Genomic DNA, 12,444 nt, shown 5'->3' with positions numbered 1-12,444 from the left:
TGAGTGCAGAAAAACAAAAGGATTCTGACCAAAAGCAACATGTTTGGACTAATATCTACTATTTATTGGACATTGCAAAGCACTGTGCTACACATCACATACATTATTTCAACTGTTTCTCATGGAAGCCCTATGAGGTAGGTATTTTATCCACATCTTACAGAGAACACAACAGTTTCAGAAAAATAAGCTGCTTGCCCCTGATCACACTGCAAGGGAGAAGCCAACCATAATATGATCCTAACCTGTCTCACGCACCAGTACAATTTGACAGGGACAAAACTTATCTCCATGTATGAAAGATCCATGTTTCCAAAGAGAAGTAGATCACTTCATTTTATAATCACATTTAGTATCAGTGGCATCACTGTCTGAAAAAAAAGGTCTCTAAACCATTCTTCCAGTTTACTAATTCTGCTAAAATGTCTTCAGACATTCAGAAATGTCTTCAGAAATGGCGACATCAGTGAAGCTGTCTAACAAGCCCTCTGGAACAAAACACCCAGTGAAATGGGCCTTTATTTATATTTAGTGCAAAATACACTTCCAGGACTTGAGCTTGGAGCTATCCCCCTGCACAGATATGTATAATAACATTAGGTTCAAGGTTATCACTGTAATAGCAACAGATAGGAAACAACCTAAATGTTCCTCAGGGGCAGATTAAATAAATTATGGTATATTAATTCAGTAGAACCTTATGTAGCCAAAAAAAAGAAAAGAGGTTCTTTGTTCCTTACCTACTGATATGGAATGACCTCCACTGGGGAAAACACTGTATATAGTTTGTTATCATTTGTATAAAAACCCCCATGTACATGTGTTTGTTCAGGCACAAAATCTTTCGCAAAAGGATACAGGAAACTAGTGAGTGCCTGACTCCAGGGAGAGGAACTAGGAGATGAGGGACAACGCAAATCACTTTGTATTGACCCAGGGGGAAAGTTAGGTATTTAAACTTCTTTTTTAATTAAAAAAAAAATTAATTGATTATACACTTGAAAAATTAATGGACTGATTATACACTTGAAAAATTACAAGGGTAATTTATGGTTGCAGAAAGAAAAACACAATAAGTCTTCTTATGGGAATCTCTATAAAGTTATAATTTAAATACATTTTTTTAAATGTAAAAAGGCATAAAATTTCCTTTATAGACAACTTCTCATTTATCTACCATGTAATGTCAAATGTGCCTGTAATCCCATAAAATAAGTATGATTCTTATGAGAGAACAGAGCCAGATCAAATGCATCATTAGGAAAAAACATGCATACTAGACTATGAATTCTAGTGAGGACAAAGGCCATTACTTTAAATACTTTTGAATTCCCCAGTTCCTGATAGGGTTCTCAGAACAGGGTTTCCTGGTTAATGAACAGCAAATGGATTTATTGGTTAAATTAGCAACTATGGAGCTTCCTGACAACAACATAAAATTAGTGGATAATTCACCAGAAACTGGCTTCTAGATTTTCATTTTAATTACTACTTTGAAACAACATAATTTAGTACCAAAGGTTTAAACACCCAATATAATTGCTAGACTGTGAAATCAGCATTATTTATATCTCATCAGCTATACAAAACTCATCAATTTTTCTTCTGAAAACGGTAGTAGAAATCCCAAAGAATAAGGGAGAGACTACTAATTAAAGGTCATGTTTACTAATCTAGCACCATAATTCCATTCTCAGGACCTCCCAAGTGGCTGGAAGGAGGAAGGGAAGAAGTGAGGATGTTGGAAAAGTAAGGGCTGTTCTTAACTTGTGGCCCCATTTGTGCTGTAAGGCAATGCAGGGTCTAGCAAAGAAGAAAATTGCTGAGGCTGGAGATGAAAACAAAAGCTTTTGGTTCAGATGGTAAACGAGGCCCTCAAGAACAGTAGAATCAGTTTATCCAGGAGGCAGTGCTGGAGTCGGCCTCATGAACTAGGGGGCTTCTTCTTGGCGTCCACGTCCTTTTTAATTTCTTCAAGTTTTTTAGCCAGGTTTGGTATCTTTAAAGAGAAAAGAGATTATTATCATTTCACATCTACCTAATCAATATTTTTTCATTTCTCTTCCTCTAAATATAAATGGTTTTTTTACTTTTCCTCTAAAAGAAACCCGCTCAACAGTGGTCTTTCTTAGCCTCATAACTGCCTAAGAAGAATACCAAAAGATGTAAGTTAAAGTAGGCTCCCTCCCCAAAAGCCAGACCCTGACTTCTACTTTTATATACCCACTTAGCCCCTCAATCCAGTGCCAAGTAAAAGTTGTACATATAAACAATAAACGTGACATAAATTAACAAGCACCTGCCTAGAAAACCACATGACTCAAGTGAAGGTTGACAAAGGGAATTCCCTTTATCACACTAAAAGCTTCACTATAAAACAAATCAAAAGTTAATATCATGTTTCCCTTCCTTATCTCTTTAAAGTAAGCATTACCTTTTAAGATCCCCATTCATGGGCATTTGTGCCACCTGATTTTCAACTTCCCCATCTGTAAAGTGAAGCTAATACAACTCCCTACTTCACAAAATGCTGTCCTCCTTATATGTGCTGCACTATATGAATCCACCTCCAAATTACTCAGTCATCTCTACTACTGGGGAGGGTGCTGAAAAGATTGTCCAATTAAAGTATCACTTCACATGATTTTCCACAGAACTGTAAGAATCTAACAGTGTTACTCTGTGCTAACAAACCCAGCTCAGGATCACCATGAGACCACCTAAACTGATGGGATTTTGCACTCTTATGGTGACAGGCGCTTCTGTGAGTTCTGCTATTTTTTCAAACAATGGAAAATCTTTCTACAAAATTCAGGACTTTTTCCTCAGACCTATGGACCTTGTTTATGCTGGAAGGCATACCTGACTTCAGCAAACACAAGTCACTATGTATTAGTTACGTGAAATCAAGGAAGACGTGAATATGGTCACTTACGTCATAGTTCTGAGCCAGGTACATTCCCACCACGTTGCCAAGAGTAAATCCAAGCTGTAAGGATAGAACAGGAAGAGTCACACTGGAGACGGAGCTCTGTGCCATCCGATACCACACCAGATTACATGGATAATATTCTCCTAGGGAGTGCAGGACAGTTATAAGACCCCGGTGTCCAGGCTAGGGCCGTGCATAGCATGAAATTCACATCTTTCTTCTATAAAATAAACACAGAAATATCCTCCCAAAAGGTTAAAGAGTATACGAAAGAATATACGGTAGCACTGAACACACCGACCTTATAAATATTTGGCTGTAAGTTCTAGAAACTCAAGCCAAAATTCTGATTTTTGTTAAAAGCCCGTTTATTTATTTTTATTTCTTTGGTTATGAGATTTGTTATTTCTTGCTACATCAAGTAAAAAGTATTCAATTTTAAAAAGTATTCAGCTAAATCGTAGGATCTTAGAAAATGAAGGGACCTTCACAGTTCAATCTCTTCATATTGCAAGAGGCACCTGAGGCCTAGGACAGGGTCATTCATAACAGGAGCACAGGACAACCTAAATTAGATTCACACTCAAACACTAAAATATACAATGACATAAAGCAGGAAGCTGACATGCAACTGAGACAGCACATGGTTTAGCACTCTGCCATGGGTGGAGTCTAACGGGCAGGGCACTTAAGACCTGCAGAGAACACAGGTACCCTAACCATCTCTTAATCAGTGACAAGAGAGACGGGCACGATTTTTAGAGAACTGTAAGTGTTTATCCCACTGGGTGACTTTTCCTGAACAAAAACTGTTTCATGAAAATTTAAAGCGCTCCCTTCACACCAAAAGAGTTTCAAAGTTCCTTAAGGTTGGAGTTTTAATGATGATCTATAATTTCCTGGGTTTTTTCCCCCAATAATTAAAAATCTCCAACTGAACGCCTAACTTCTAATTTTATAAATTTGAACTGGCATCTGATTTTTTTCATCATTTTCTTTAATCAGTGTCGCTCCTATGCAATACACAGCAGAGGTTAACAGAGAAAAACAAAGCGCAGCACTTAACGCTAATGGTCATATGTGGTGTGGTCGAATTGTCTTCAAGCTGGAGAACTTCAGAACACAGCTGGATCCTTAATAAGTTTTAAGCTTACTAAGCTTTAAACACCAAAAGCATAATTTAAATAGGTTTGTTGTAAGTTAAGAAGCGTAAAAGAGGCTATCAAGTCTAATCATAGACCATTTTCTGATCATTTGATTAATCAAACATATCTTGTGAATATTTTTACCAGTGTGCACCAAGAAGCAAAATGATTTTTTTCACTCCTATGGGTTGAAACCAGGCAGTCAGAAGTTTTCCAAATCCAGAAAGAGTATTAAATTTGCTTAAAAAAAGAGGGGAAAAAAATCATCTAAGAATGTTAGCTCTAACACCAAACAGAAAGAACAGAGGGTTGAAATATTTCAAGAAAAATAAATTAGAGTTCTGGTTCTACCACTGTCTAGCTGTGTACCTTTAGGCATGACACTTAACCTCCTTGGCGCTTTGCCGATCTGAGTTTCCTGATTTATAAAACATTATACTAACAATGTTCCTTCTAGCTCCAACATTCTAGGATTCTTGGTTCTTACCACGTGTGTCTCAAAATAAATATGGCATATCTAATGTGTCTTCATTATGGCAATTTCACGAGGCATCAGGGCACATGAAAAAAACAGCAGTTATTTTAAAACACAAAACAAAAACCATGGGTCTCTAGACAAGTCATATCCAATTCCAGTTTCAGAATACTGCTAGGTCTACCAATGGGATATTGTAAAATTACATACACAACATGAGAGAAATGGGCACATGAAGAGAAATCTGAGGAAAATGCATGACACCAGAAAAGCATTCATATGTTGTTCATGGGATACTCAATAGACAAGTTTAGACAGGTAAAAAATTTTAATCTGAATAAATAAAGGATCTCAAAAAATAAAATCTAAATCTGAGGAACAGGGACTCATTAGTCTGAGAAGTTAGACTGGAGCCAGAGTACAAAACGTCTCGAATGAGTCTGAAGCCTCTCTGCAGGCCAAGAATGCTTAACCTCCTCCAGGCCAAGACCTGGAAGCCTCCTCAGTGGTCCATCCGGATGGCTGGATGCTATCACCATGGTCTTCCTCCACATCACACGGTCCCCCCATAGTACTCCCTGCAGAGAAGATAGTGCAGAAGGAAGGGAAATGCGTTCTTCCCAAGCTCAACACTAAATACATCACTATTACGTCCTCTCTGCCATCACTTTGAGACTTTAGGAATACGCAGCTTCTTCTCACAAACATATTGGGGACAATAAATGGTGAAACACCAGAAGTCTGCGGACTGAGGAGTGACATGAGCGAAGTAATGTAGAGGACAAACAAGTGAGAAGAAATCTGAAAAAAATCCTCCCAAATACATCTGGCCTCCAAAGGTTTTGATTAAAGGATTACAGTCCCTTATACCCTGAAAATCAATTTCATATCCAGCCCTGTGAAAAGATTATAAAACGGTCTCTATCTTAAAGAATTTATATGATGTATAGAAAGAAAAGCTACATATAAGTAAAATAGTTATGTAACAACAGAAAGCAGCACCCAGCACAGGACTTTGAATGTAATAGATGCATGAAAAACCAGAACTGGGTCGTGCATTAAGTAACAAAATGAGTGATACAGAAGTGATTCTTTTAAGAAACCATACCTGAAAGAGATCGGTGTACCTCAACTTGTTATTAAAGGTTCTAAAGATGCTGAGGAAGTGTTAAAATTTAAACTGGAAAGGGACGTGACTGTGGAGAATCAAGGTACAAGATAGGAATGACATGTGATGACCTGAATAAAAGAAACAGGCCCAATTAGAAAAGTGGATTTGAACTAAAAAATGGAGAGACATACTAGTACAGAGGGCTGGGTAGGGCTAGCTGATGGACTTCAAAAAACAAGCAATGGAGTTTAGTTCATTTACAAAATGGTGGGGAGCCGCTGACTGCTCTTTACCAGCAGCAACATGATGAAAGCACTGCTTTGTAAGCATTCACCTGACAGCTGTTCCCAAAAAAGGCTGAAAATATACAGATTAGAGAAGGCACACGGGATAGCAACCAAACAGGAATGAATTGTTTTTCTTCTTTAAAATCAATGAAGATCAATGGAATAGAATAAAGGGTCCAGGAATAAACCCTTACATTTATGGTCATGTGATTTTCAACAAGGGTGCTAAGACATCCAGTGGGGAAAGAATGCTGGGACAACTGGATATCCACATGCAAAAGAATGAAGTTGGACCCCTACTTTACATCATAAACAAAACTTAACTCAAAATGGATCAAAGACCTAAATGTAAGACTTAAAACTGTAAATCTCTTAGGAGAAAACATACGAGTAAATCTTCATGATCTTGGGGTAGGCGATGGTTTCTTAGATATGACACCAAAAGCACAAGTAACAAAAGAAAAAAATAGATAAATTTGATTTTATCAAAATTTAAAACATTTGTGTTTCAAAGAATACCAACAAGAAAGTGAAGAGAACACACAGAATGAAATAAATATGTGCAAATCATATATCTGATAAGGGACTTGTACCCAGAATACATAAGGAATTCTTATGACTGAATGATAAAAAGACAACCCAATTTTAAAAGAAGCAAAGGATTTGAATAGACACTTCTCCAAAGGAGATATACAAATAAACAGCCAACAAACACATGAAAACATCATTAGTCATGAGTCATTAAGGAAATGCAGATCAAAACCACAATGAGGTGTCTCATCGCACCCACTAGGACGACTTAAATCCAAAAGATGTATAAGTGTTGGCAAGGATATGGAGAACCTTCATACACTGCTGGTGGGAATGCAAAATGATGTAGCCACTTTGGAAAAGTCTTGCAAATCCTCAAAAAGCTGAGCACAGAATTACCATCTGACGCAGCAATTCCACTTTAGGGTATACAACCAAGAAAACTGAAACATGCACCTACACAAAAACTACATGAATGTTCACAGCAAGATTACTCATAACAGCCAAAAGGTGGAAACAACCCAAATGTCCATCAACTGGTGAATGAATTAACAAAACGTGGCATATTCACACAATGTAATAATAATCAACCATAAAAAGGAATGAACTCCTGATTCATGCTACAACATGGATAAACCTTGAAAACATTACGCCAAGTGAGAGGCAGTCAGAAAAGACCACGTATTGTATGATTTAACTTATAGGAAATGTCCAGAACTGGCAAATCCAGAGAGACACAAAATAAATTAGTGGTTGTCCAGGGTTAGGTGTGAGGGGAATGAGAAATGAATGCTAATGGTATGGAGTTTCTTTGTGGGGGGCAATAAAATATTAGATATAAAAATTAGATAGTGGTGACACTTGCACAACTCTGTGAACATATTAAAAAACCACTAAATCCTACACTTTAAATGGGTGAATTGTATGATATGTGAACTAACTGTATCTCAAAACTATTTAAAAAAAAAAAACAGTAAGATTTGGGACTTCCAGGGCTTCCCTGGTGGCGCAGTGGTTGAGAATCTGCCTGCCAATGCAGGGGACATGGGTTCGAGCCTTGGTCTGGGAAGATCCCACATGCCGCGGAGCAACTAAGCCCGTGCACCACAACTACTGAGCCTGTGCTCTAGAGCCCGCGTGCCACATCTACTGAGCCCACGTGCCACAACTACTGAAGCCCTCACGCTTAGAGCCCGTGCTCCACAACAAGAGAAGCCACCTCAGTGAGAAGCCTGCGCACCGCAACGAAGAGTAGCCCCCGCTCGCCGCAACTAGAGAAAGCCCCCGCGCAGCAACAAAGACCCAATGCAGCCAAAAATAAAATTATAAATTTATTAAAAAAAAAAATAAGCCCATGTGTGTTACAATGTGTAAGAATATTGGAAAGCACTGAGATGCAGTATGCAAAAGCCGAGGGAGGAGGGATTAAAGAGGTGATTAAGAGTACCAGGTACTGCTGCTCTGAGAGATAAGAAAAAGCAATGCATTACCCCAGTAACAGTACAACAGGCAGTGTACACAAGCCACGAGCAGTGCCCGTCATATCAGGTTTCCGTTTAAAAGCTTCAAAAGTTTCCTTACACCAAACTGGCTAAACCATGCTGCAATTAAGGAAGCTACTGCAGTAAAGGCAAGGGGGAAGAGGCAGCAGGACCACAGCAGCAAGTTTCGATATAGGGATGATGGGCAAATATTTTAATCCAAGGAGAAATGAACAATGAAAAGAAGATATAAGGAACACAATCAGGTGCAGTGGTTTTCAAATACTGTTCCAGGAAATGACAACCGCAGAAAACATCTTGGAGGGTTCCAAAATGGGTGATGACAGAGCACCCTCCAAGATATTTAACTTGTGACTATCCCGTCACTTCCAAAACCTGTTGCATCACTACCCTTCTGAGGAAAACTGATCCCCATTCCCAAGCAGAAACTCAGAGTACAACTGATACCTTGCCAAGAGAAACTGAACAATATCTGAGTCCTTACTGTCATTGTTTCAAGTACTTTAATGTATTAACTCATTTTTAATCCTCACAATAAAACCATGAAGTAGGCCCCCATTTTCAGATGTGGAAACTGAAGCATAAAGAATTTAAATAACTTGCCCAAGTTCCCACTGCTTAAAAATGATGATTCAAAGGCAGGAGTCTGATTCTAGAATCTGACCTCTTAAGCACTAGGACATGATGGCTGGTCACAGGTTAAAAGCTCGAGGAGATCTTAGGGATCATCTACATCAACCCCATTGTTTTATAGATGAAATGGCTGAAAGCAAGGAGAAAGATTCGCCCAAGTTCAAATGAGCTAGTGAATCATTTGACAGAGGTAGAATCAAGGTAAAGTAATGCTATCACTTCTTTCAACAAATGTAATGAGGAGGTGGGAGAACATCCGTGTTACTTCTGAGCTAGGAATTTAATGAATGGCTTCGGCATCTCTCCTTAAATGCTGAGAATTCTGAATTTGCATATCAGTCACATCCATATTCATACACAGCAAAAGTTTATTTCAAAACCAAATAAAGGGCTTCCCTGGTGGCGCAGCGGTTGAGAATCTGCCTGCCAATGCAGGGGACACGGGTTCGAGCCCTGGTCTGGGAAGATCCCACATGCCGCGGAGCAACTGGGCCCGTGAGCCACAACTACTGAGCCTGCGCGTCTGGAGCCTGTGCTCCGCAGCAAGAGAGGCCGCGATAGTGAGAGGCCCGCGCACCGCGATGAAGAGTGGCCCCCGCTTGCCACAACTAGAGAAAGCCCTAGCACAGAAACGAAGACCCAACACAGCCAAAAATAAATAAATAAATAAATAAATAAAATTTAAAAAAAAAAACCAAATAAAGGTACTGCAAAGGTACTTACAAAGTTAAGTGTAAATGAATCCATGTCCTTCCTCCCAGTTATCAATGAGCTACGGCTGTATGGAAGACTCAATTACATCTTCTTACACTTTGGGGCTGACACTGTTTTTAACCTGAGTGTTTCCTACAACCATATGGCAGTAATTATTTCTATTGACTCCTAAGCTAATACCCAGTTAGGACACTGGAGAAACTTCCAGAAGCAGAGGTGTAGCCATGTCTTGTTTGGGTAGTTTACGTCAAGGATACTCTCTTTCGGCCTAGAGATTGAAAAATTAATTACCATCTCAAAAAGGACAGAGGGGCACCTTTTCTTCTTTAATCTCTTTCATAAAGAACGTAACATTTGGGAAAGTATCTCATCCCAAGAGCACTCAATTTCCATCGGCCACCTGGAAGGTATTAGAATACCTGCCTCTTATCAGAATCAGAATTTAAACATCCAGTTTTGAAGGCACGAAAACCTGGAAGAAAGACTTTCACCTGGAAGTTTGGCAGGTCCTCCTGAAACCTTCAACCAGGCAATCTTTGAAACACACTGGGGCTTTGCCAGAAAACCCGTTTTTAACTGAAGTAAAGACCCATGAAAAATAATTTGTTTACTCATGGTAACAGTCGTTTTACCCTAGAGTGAGCATTTTGGAAAAATTATTTGTACACCAGGGCCTGACTCAGGCCAGCAACCAGCCATCCTCCGTCTGGAAGCTATAAAAGGTCTGACGAGGGCTTCCCAGGCCTCTAACTCTAGCGGTTTACTCCTTTAGAGTTTATTCCTGGCCCTCCTACGTTCTCAAAGACGCCAACCAGCAGGGCTCTAAGTCGGGGACGGGGTATGTGTCTACGTCAGGTGGTGGCAGGGCAGAAAAGTCATTAAGGACCCCGGGAGCCTTAACTCGAGGAATACACAAAGCACGCGGGCACGTCACAGAAGAGCTTTGAAAACGCACGCTCTGACCCCTCAAAAGTTTTAGGGACTTGAAGGGCGGCAGAAAAATGCCGGCAAAAGGATTTGGGTGAGGCAGAAACAAAACCCCGAGGCCCACCCCGACAGGCGACTAGCAGGCGCGGAGGCAGTGGGACCCGAGGGACCCACGCCCAGGGCCCCCAGCTCGCTCCTCGGCAGCTCCACTCACCAGGAACTGGAGCATAACGTCAGCAAGGAAGACTCGTAGGTCGGCTGCCCCTCCGTCGGCCGTCCGAAAGTGCCTCCCCCGGCGCGACGGGCGGAGCCCGCGGCCGACTTCCGGTTCACGCCCCGCTCCGCCCCTCGGCACCTCCCGCCTCCCCTCACCCGGAAGCGGCTCCGGGCGCCCCCTGGCGGAGCTCCTCGGGATCACCTCCTGAACTGACCGCCCGGCGCGAGCGTTCGGGGTCGGCTAGGAGCAAGTCCCAAGCCCCAAGCCGGGCTTGCATTAGCTTTGAACATTCAGATTCCAAGGCCCAGTCCTCAAATCCCGCTTCTGTAAAGCCGGGTCGGGGCCCAGGAATCTGTATCATTAACCGGCATCGCCACACTTACGATGCACAGCCAGTCTTAGAACTCCCTGACCTAGAAGGATCACAGCAGGCGGTGGTTCCCATCCCCACGTGCAAAGCGGAATCACCCGTGGAGCTTTTGCGATATACTCCACTGGGGCCCCAAGCAGAGTTGTATTTTTCAAAAGCTCCACAGATACGCTGTGTAACCTGCGTCGAGGATCTGTGATAGAGGTTTAGTAAGATGGAGGCCTTTGGAGTCTGGCACAGCTGGGTGCAATTCATGACTGCCGTGCACTTCCTGGGGCAGCCAGAAACGAGTTACTTAACCTCCCTGAAGTTTGTTTTTCTTCAGTGTAAATGGGGCTAGCACCAGCTCCCTTGCTGAACTGTAGGGGGATCAAATGAGACAAGGTAAGGGATCCATAAATGCTTGTCGTGTGTCGGGTGTGGACAGTGAGATCTGGAAGACCTCTTCCTGGCCTCTCTGCACACGGAGCTGCCACCTCCTACTCCTGGTCTTCGAATCCCTCCACAACCTCCATCAACACACACACTTACAAAGCAAGACCACCGTCTTCTCTTTGCTCTCAGCCTTTTGAATTCACCCTTATCTGCTATATTAAGTAGAACTCTGGTTTCAAATAATAAAAACAAAATCATATTAGCTTAAACCAAATGAGAGTGTATTATACAGTAGACAACAAGGAGGAATAGGAAAGCTATTAGGAATTTAGCAGCATTTTCTCTCCATTTCTGCCCTTCTCCATACATCTGTCTCATTGTTCTCTTTGCTTCACGTTTTTTTTCTGCTTTCCAGAATATGGCCACTGTTACTTAAATTTACTCATTAAATGGTCCATCCAATAGAAAGACTGGATCACTCTTTCATTACCATTTTCAAATACCTGGGAAAGGAACGATGATTGGTGTCAGTTGCTTTCCAATCAATTGTAACTAGAAGGGACAGGGTCTCTTTGAACTAAAGTGGCTGCCAAGAGGAAGGAGATGCTGGTAGATGGCTGTAACACACTCTACTTTCCAATATGTCTAGGTTAAAACTTGAGTCAGTCAAGTTTTGACCAGGGCTTCTCAAAATTAATGTGCATTCAGATAACCTGGGGATCTTGTTAAACTGCAGATTCTAATTCAACATATCTGAGTTGGGTCCTGAGAGTCGGTATTTCTACTAAGCTCCTAACAGATGCTGCTACTAGTGGTCTGTGAACGATGCTTTGAGTTACAAGACACCAGACTATAAGCTACATGAGGGTGAGGACTTTATCTATTTGGTTCACAACTCCATTCCTAGTGCCCAGAAAGTGAACACAATATTTATTGAAATTCCTTGTATAAAACCTTGTCTCCTTCTTACAGATAAAGCCTTAAATGAAGTCTGGCTTTTCCCCTAAGGCCTTTTCAAAGGCTCTCTCTCCATAACCCCAAATAACCATGAGGCATGGAAAAGAAAGGCAGGATTCTTTGACTACTTTCAGGTTATTACTTAAATGTTCTCATATTTTAAAAACCTCCTTTAAAATTCATGTCTTCCCTCTACCCCTTCACAATGCCTTAACTTACTGACTTCCTAGGCAGTCCCCTCATTCACTGAAGGTTTGGCATCTAACAG

General features: G+C 41.1%; 1 protein-coding gene across 1 annotated transcript; it reads right to left on the bottom strand.

Annotated features, from left to right (window-relative positions):
• Positions 1 to 42: 42 nt before the first annotated feature.
• Positions 43 to 10,579, bottom strand: STMP1 (short transmembrane mitochondrial protein 1). Its single transcript, XM_068549520.1, has 3 exons — positions 10,472 to 10,579; positions 2,936 to 2,989; positions 43 to 1,999 (listed from the first exon to the last, which is right to left on the bottom strand). The coding sequence occupies exons 1-3, from the start codon at positions 10,484 to 10,486 to the stop codon at positions 1,925 to 1,927; spliced, it is 144 nt and encodes a 47-aa protein (XP_068405621.1). The 5' UTR covers positions 10,487 to 10,579; the 3' UTR covers positions 43 to 1,924.
• Positions 10,580 to 12,444: the final 1,865 nt, after the last annotated feature.

This window comes from Eschrichtius robustus, chromosome 8 (assembly GCF_028021215.1).
Source record: "Eschrichtius robustus isolate mEscRob2 chromosome 8, mEscRob2.pri, whole genome shotgun sequence".
In the NCBI taxonomy this organism is placed as follows: Eukaryota; Metazoa; Chordata; class Mammalia; order Artiodactyla; family Eschrichtiidae; genus Eschrichtius; species Eschrichtius robustus.
The sequence above is the reverse complement of the archived record's forward strand: the minus strand, read 5'-3'. Positions and strand labels throughout refer to the sequence as shown.

What these genes read in the sequence shown, in the direction of transcription:
- STMP1 (XM_068549520.1), bottom strand. An exon ending in ACCTGGCTCAGAACTATGAC is followed by an intron (nt 2,000 to 2,935) that starts GTAAGTGACCAT and finishes TTCTCTTTAAAG; the next exon opens with ATACCAAACCTGGCTAAAAA.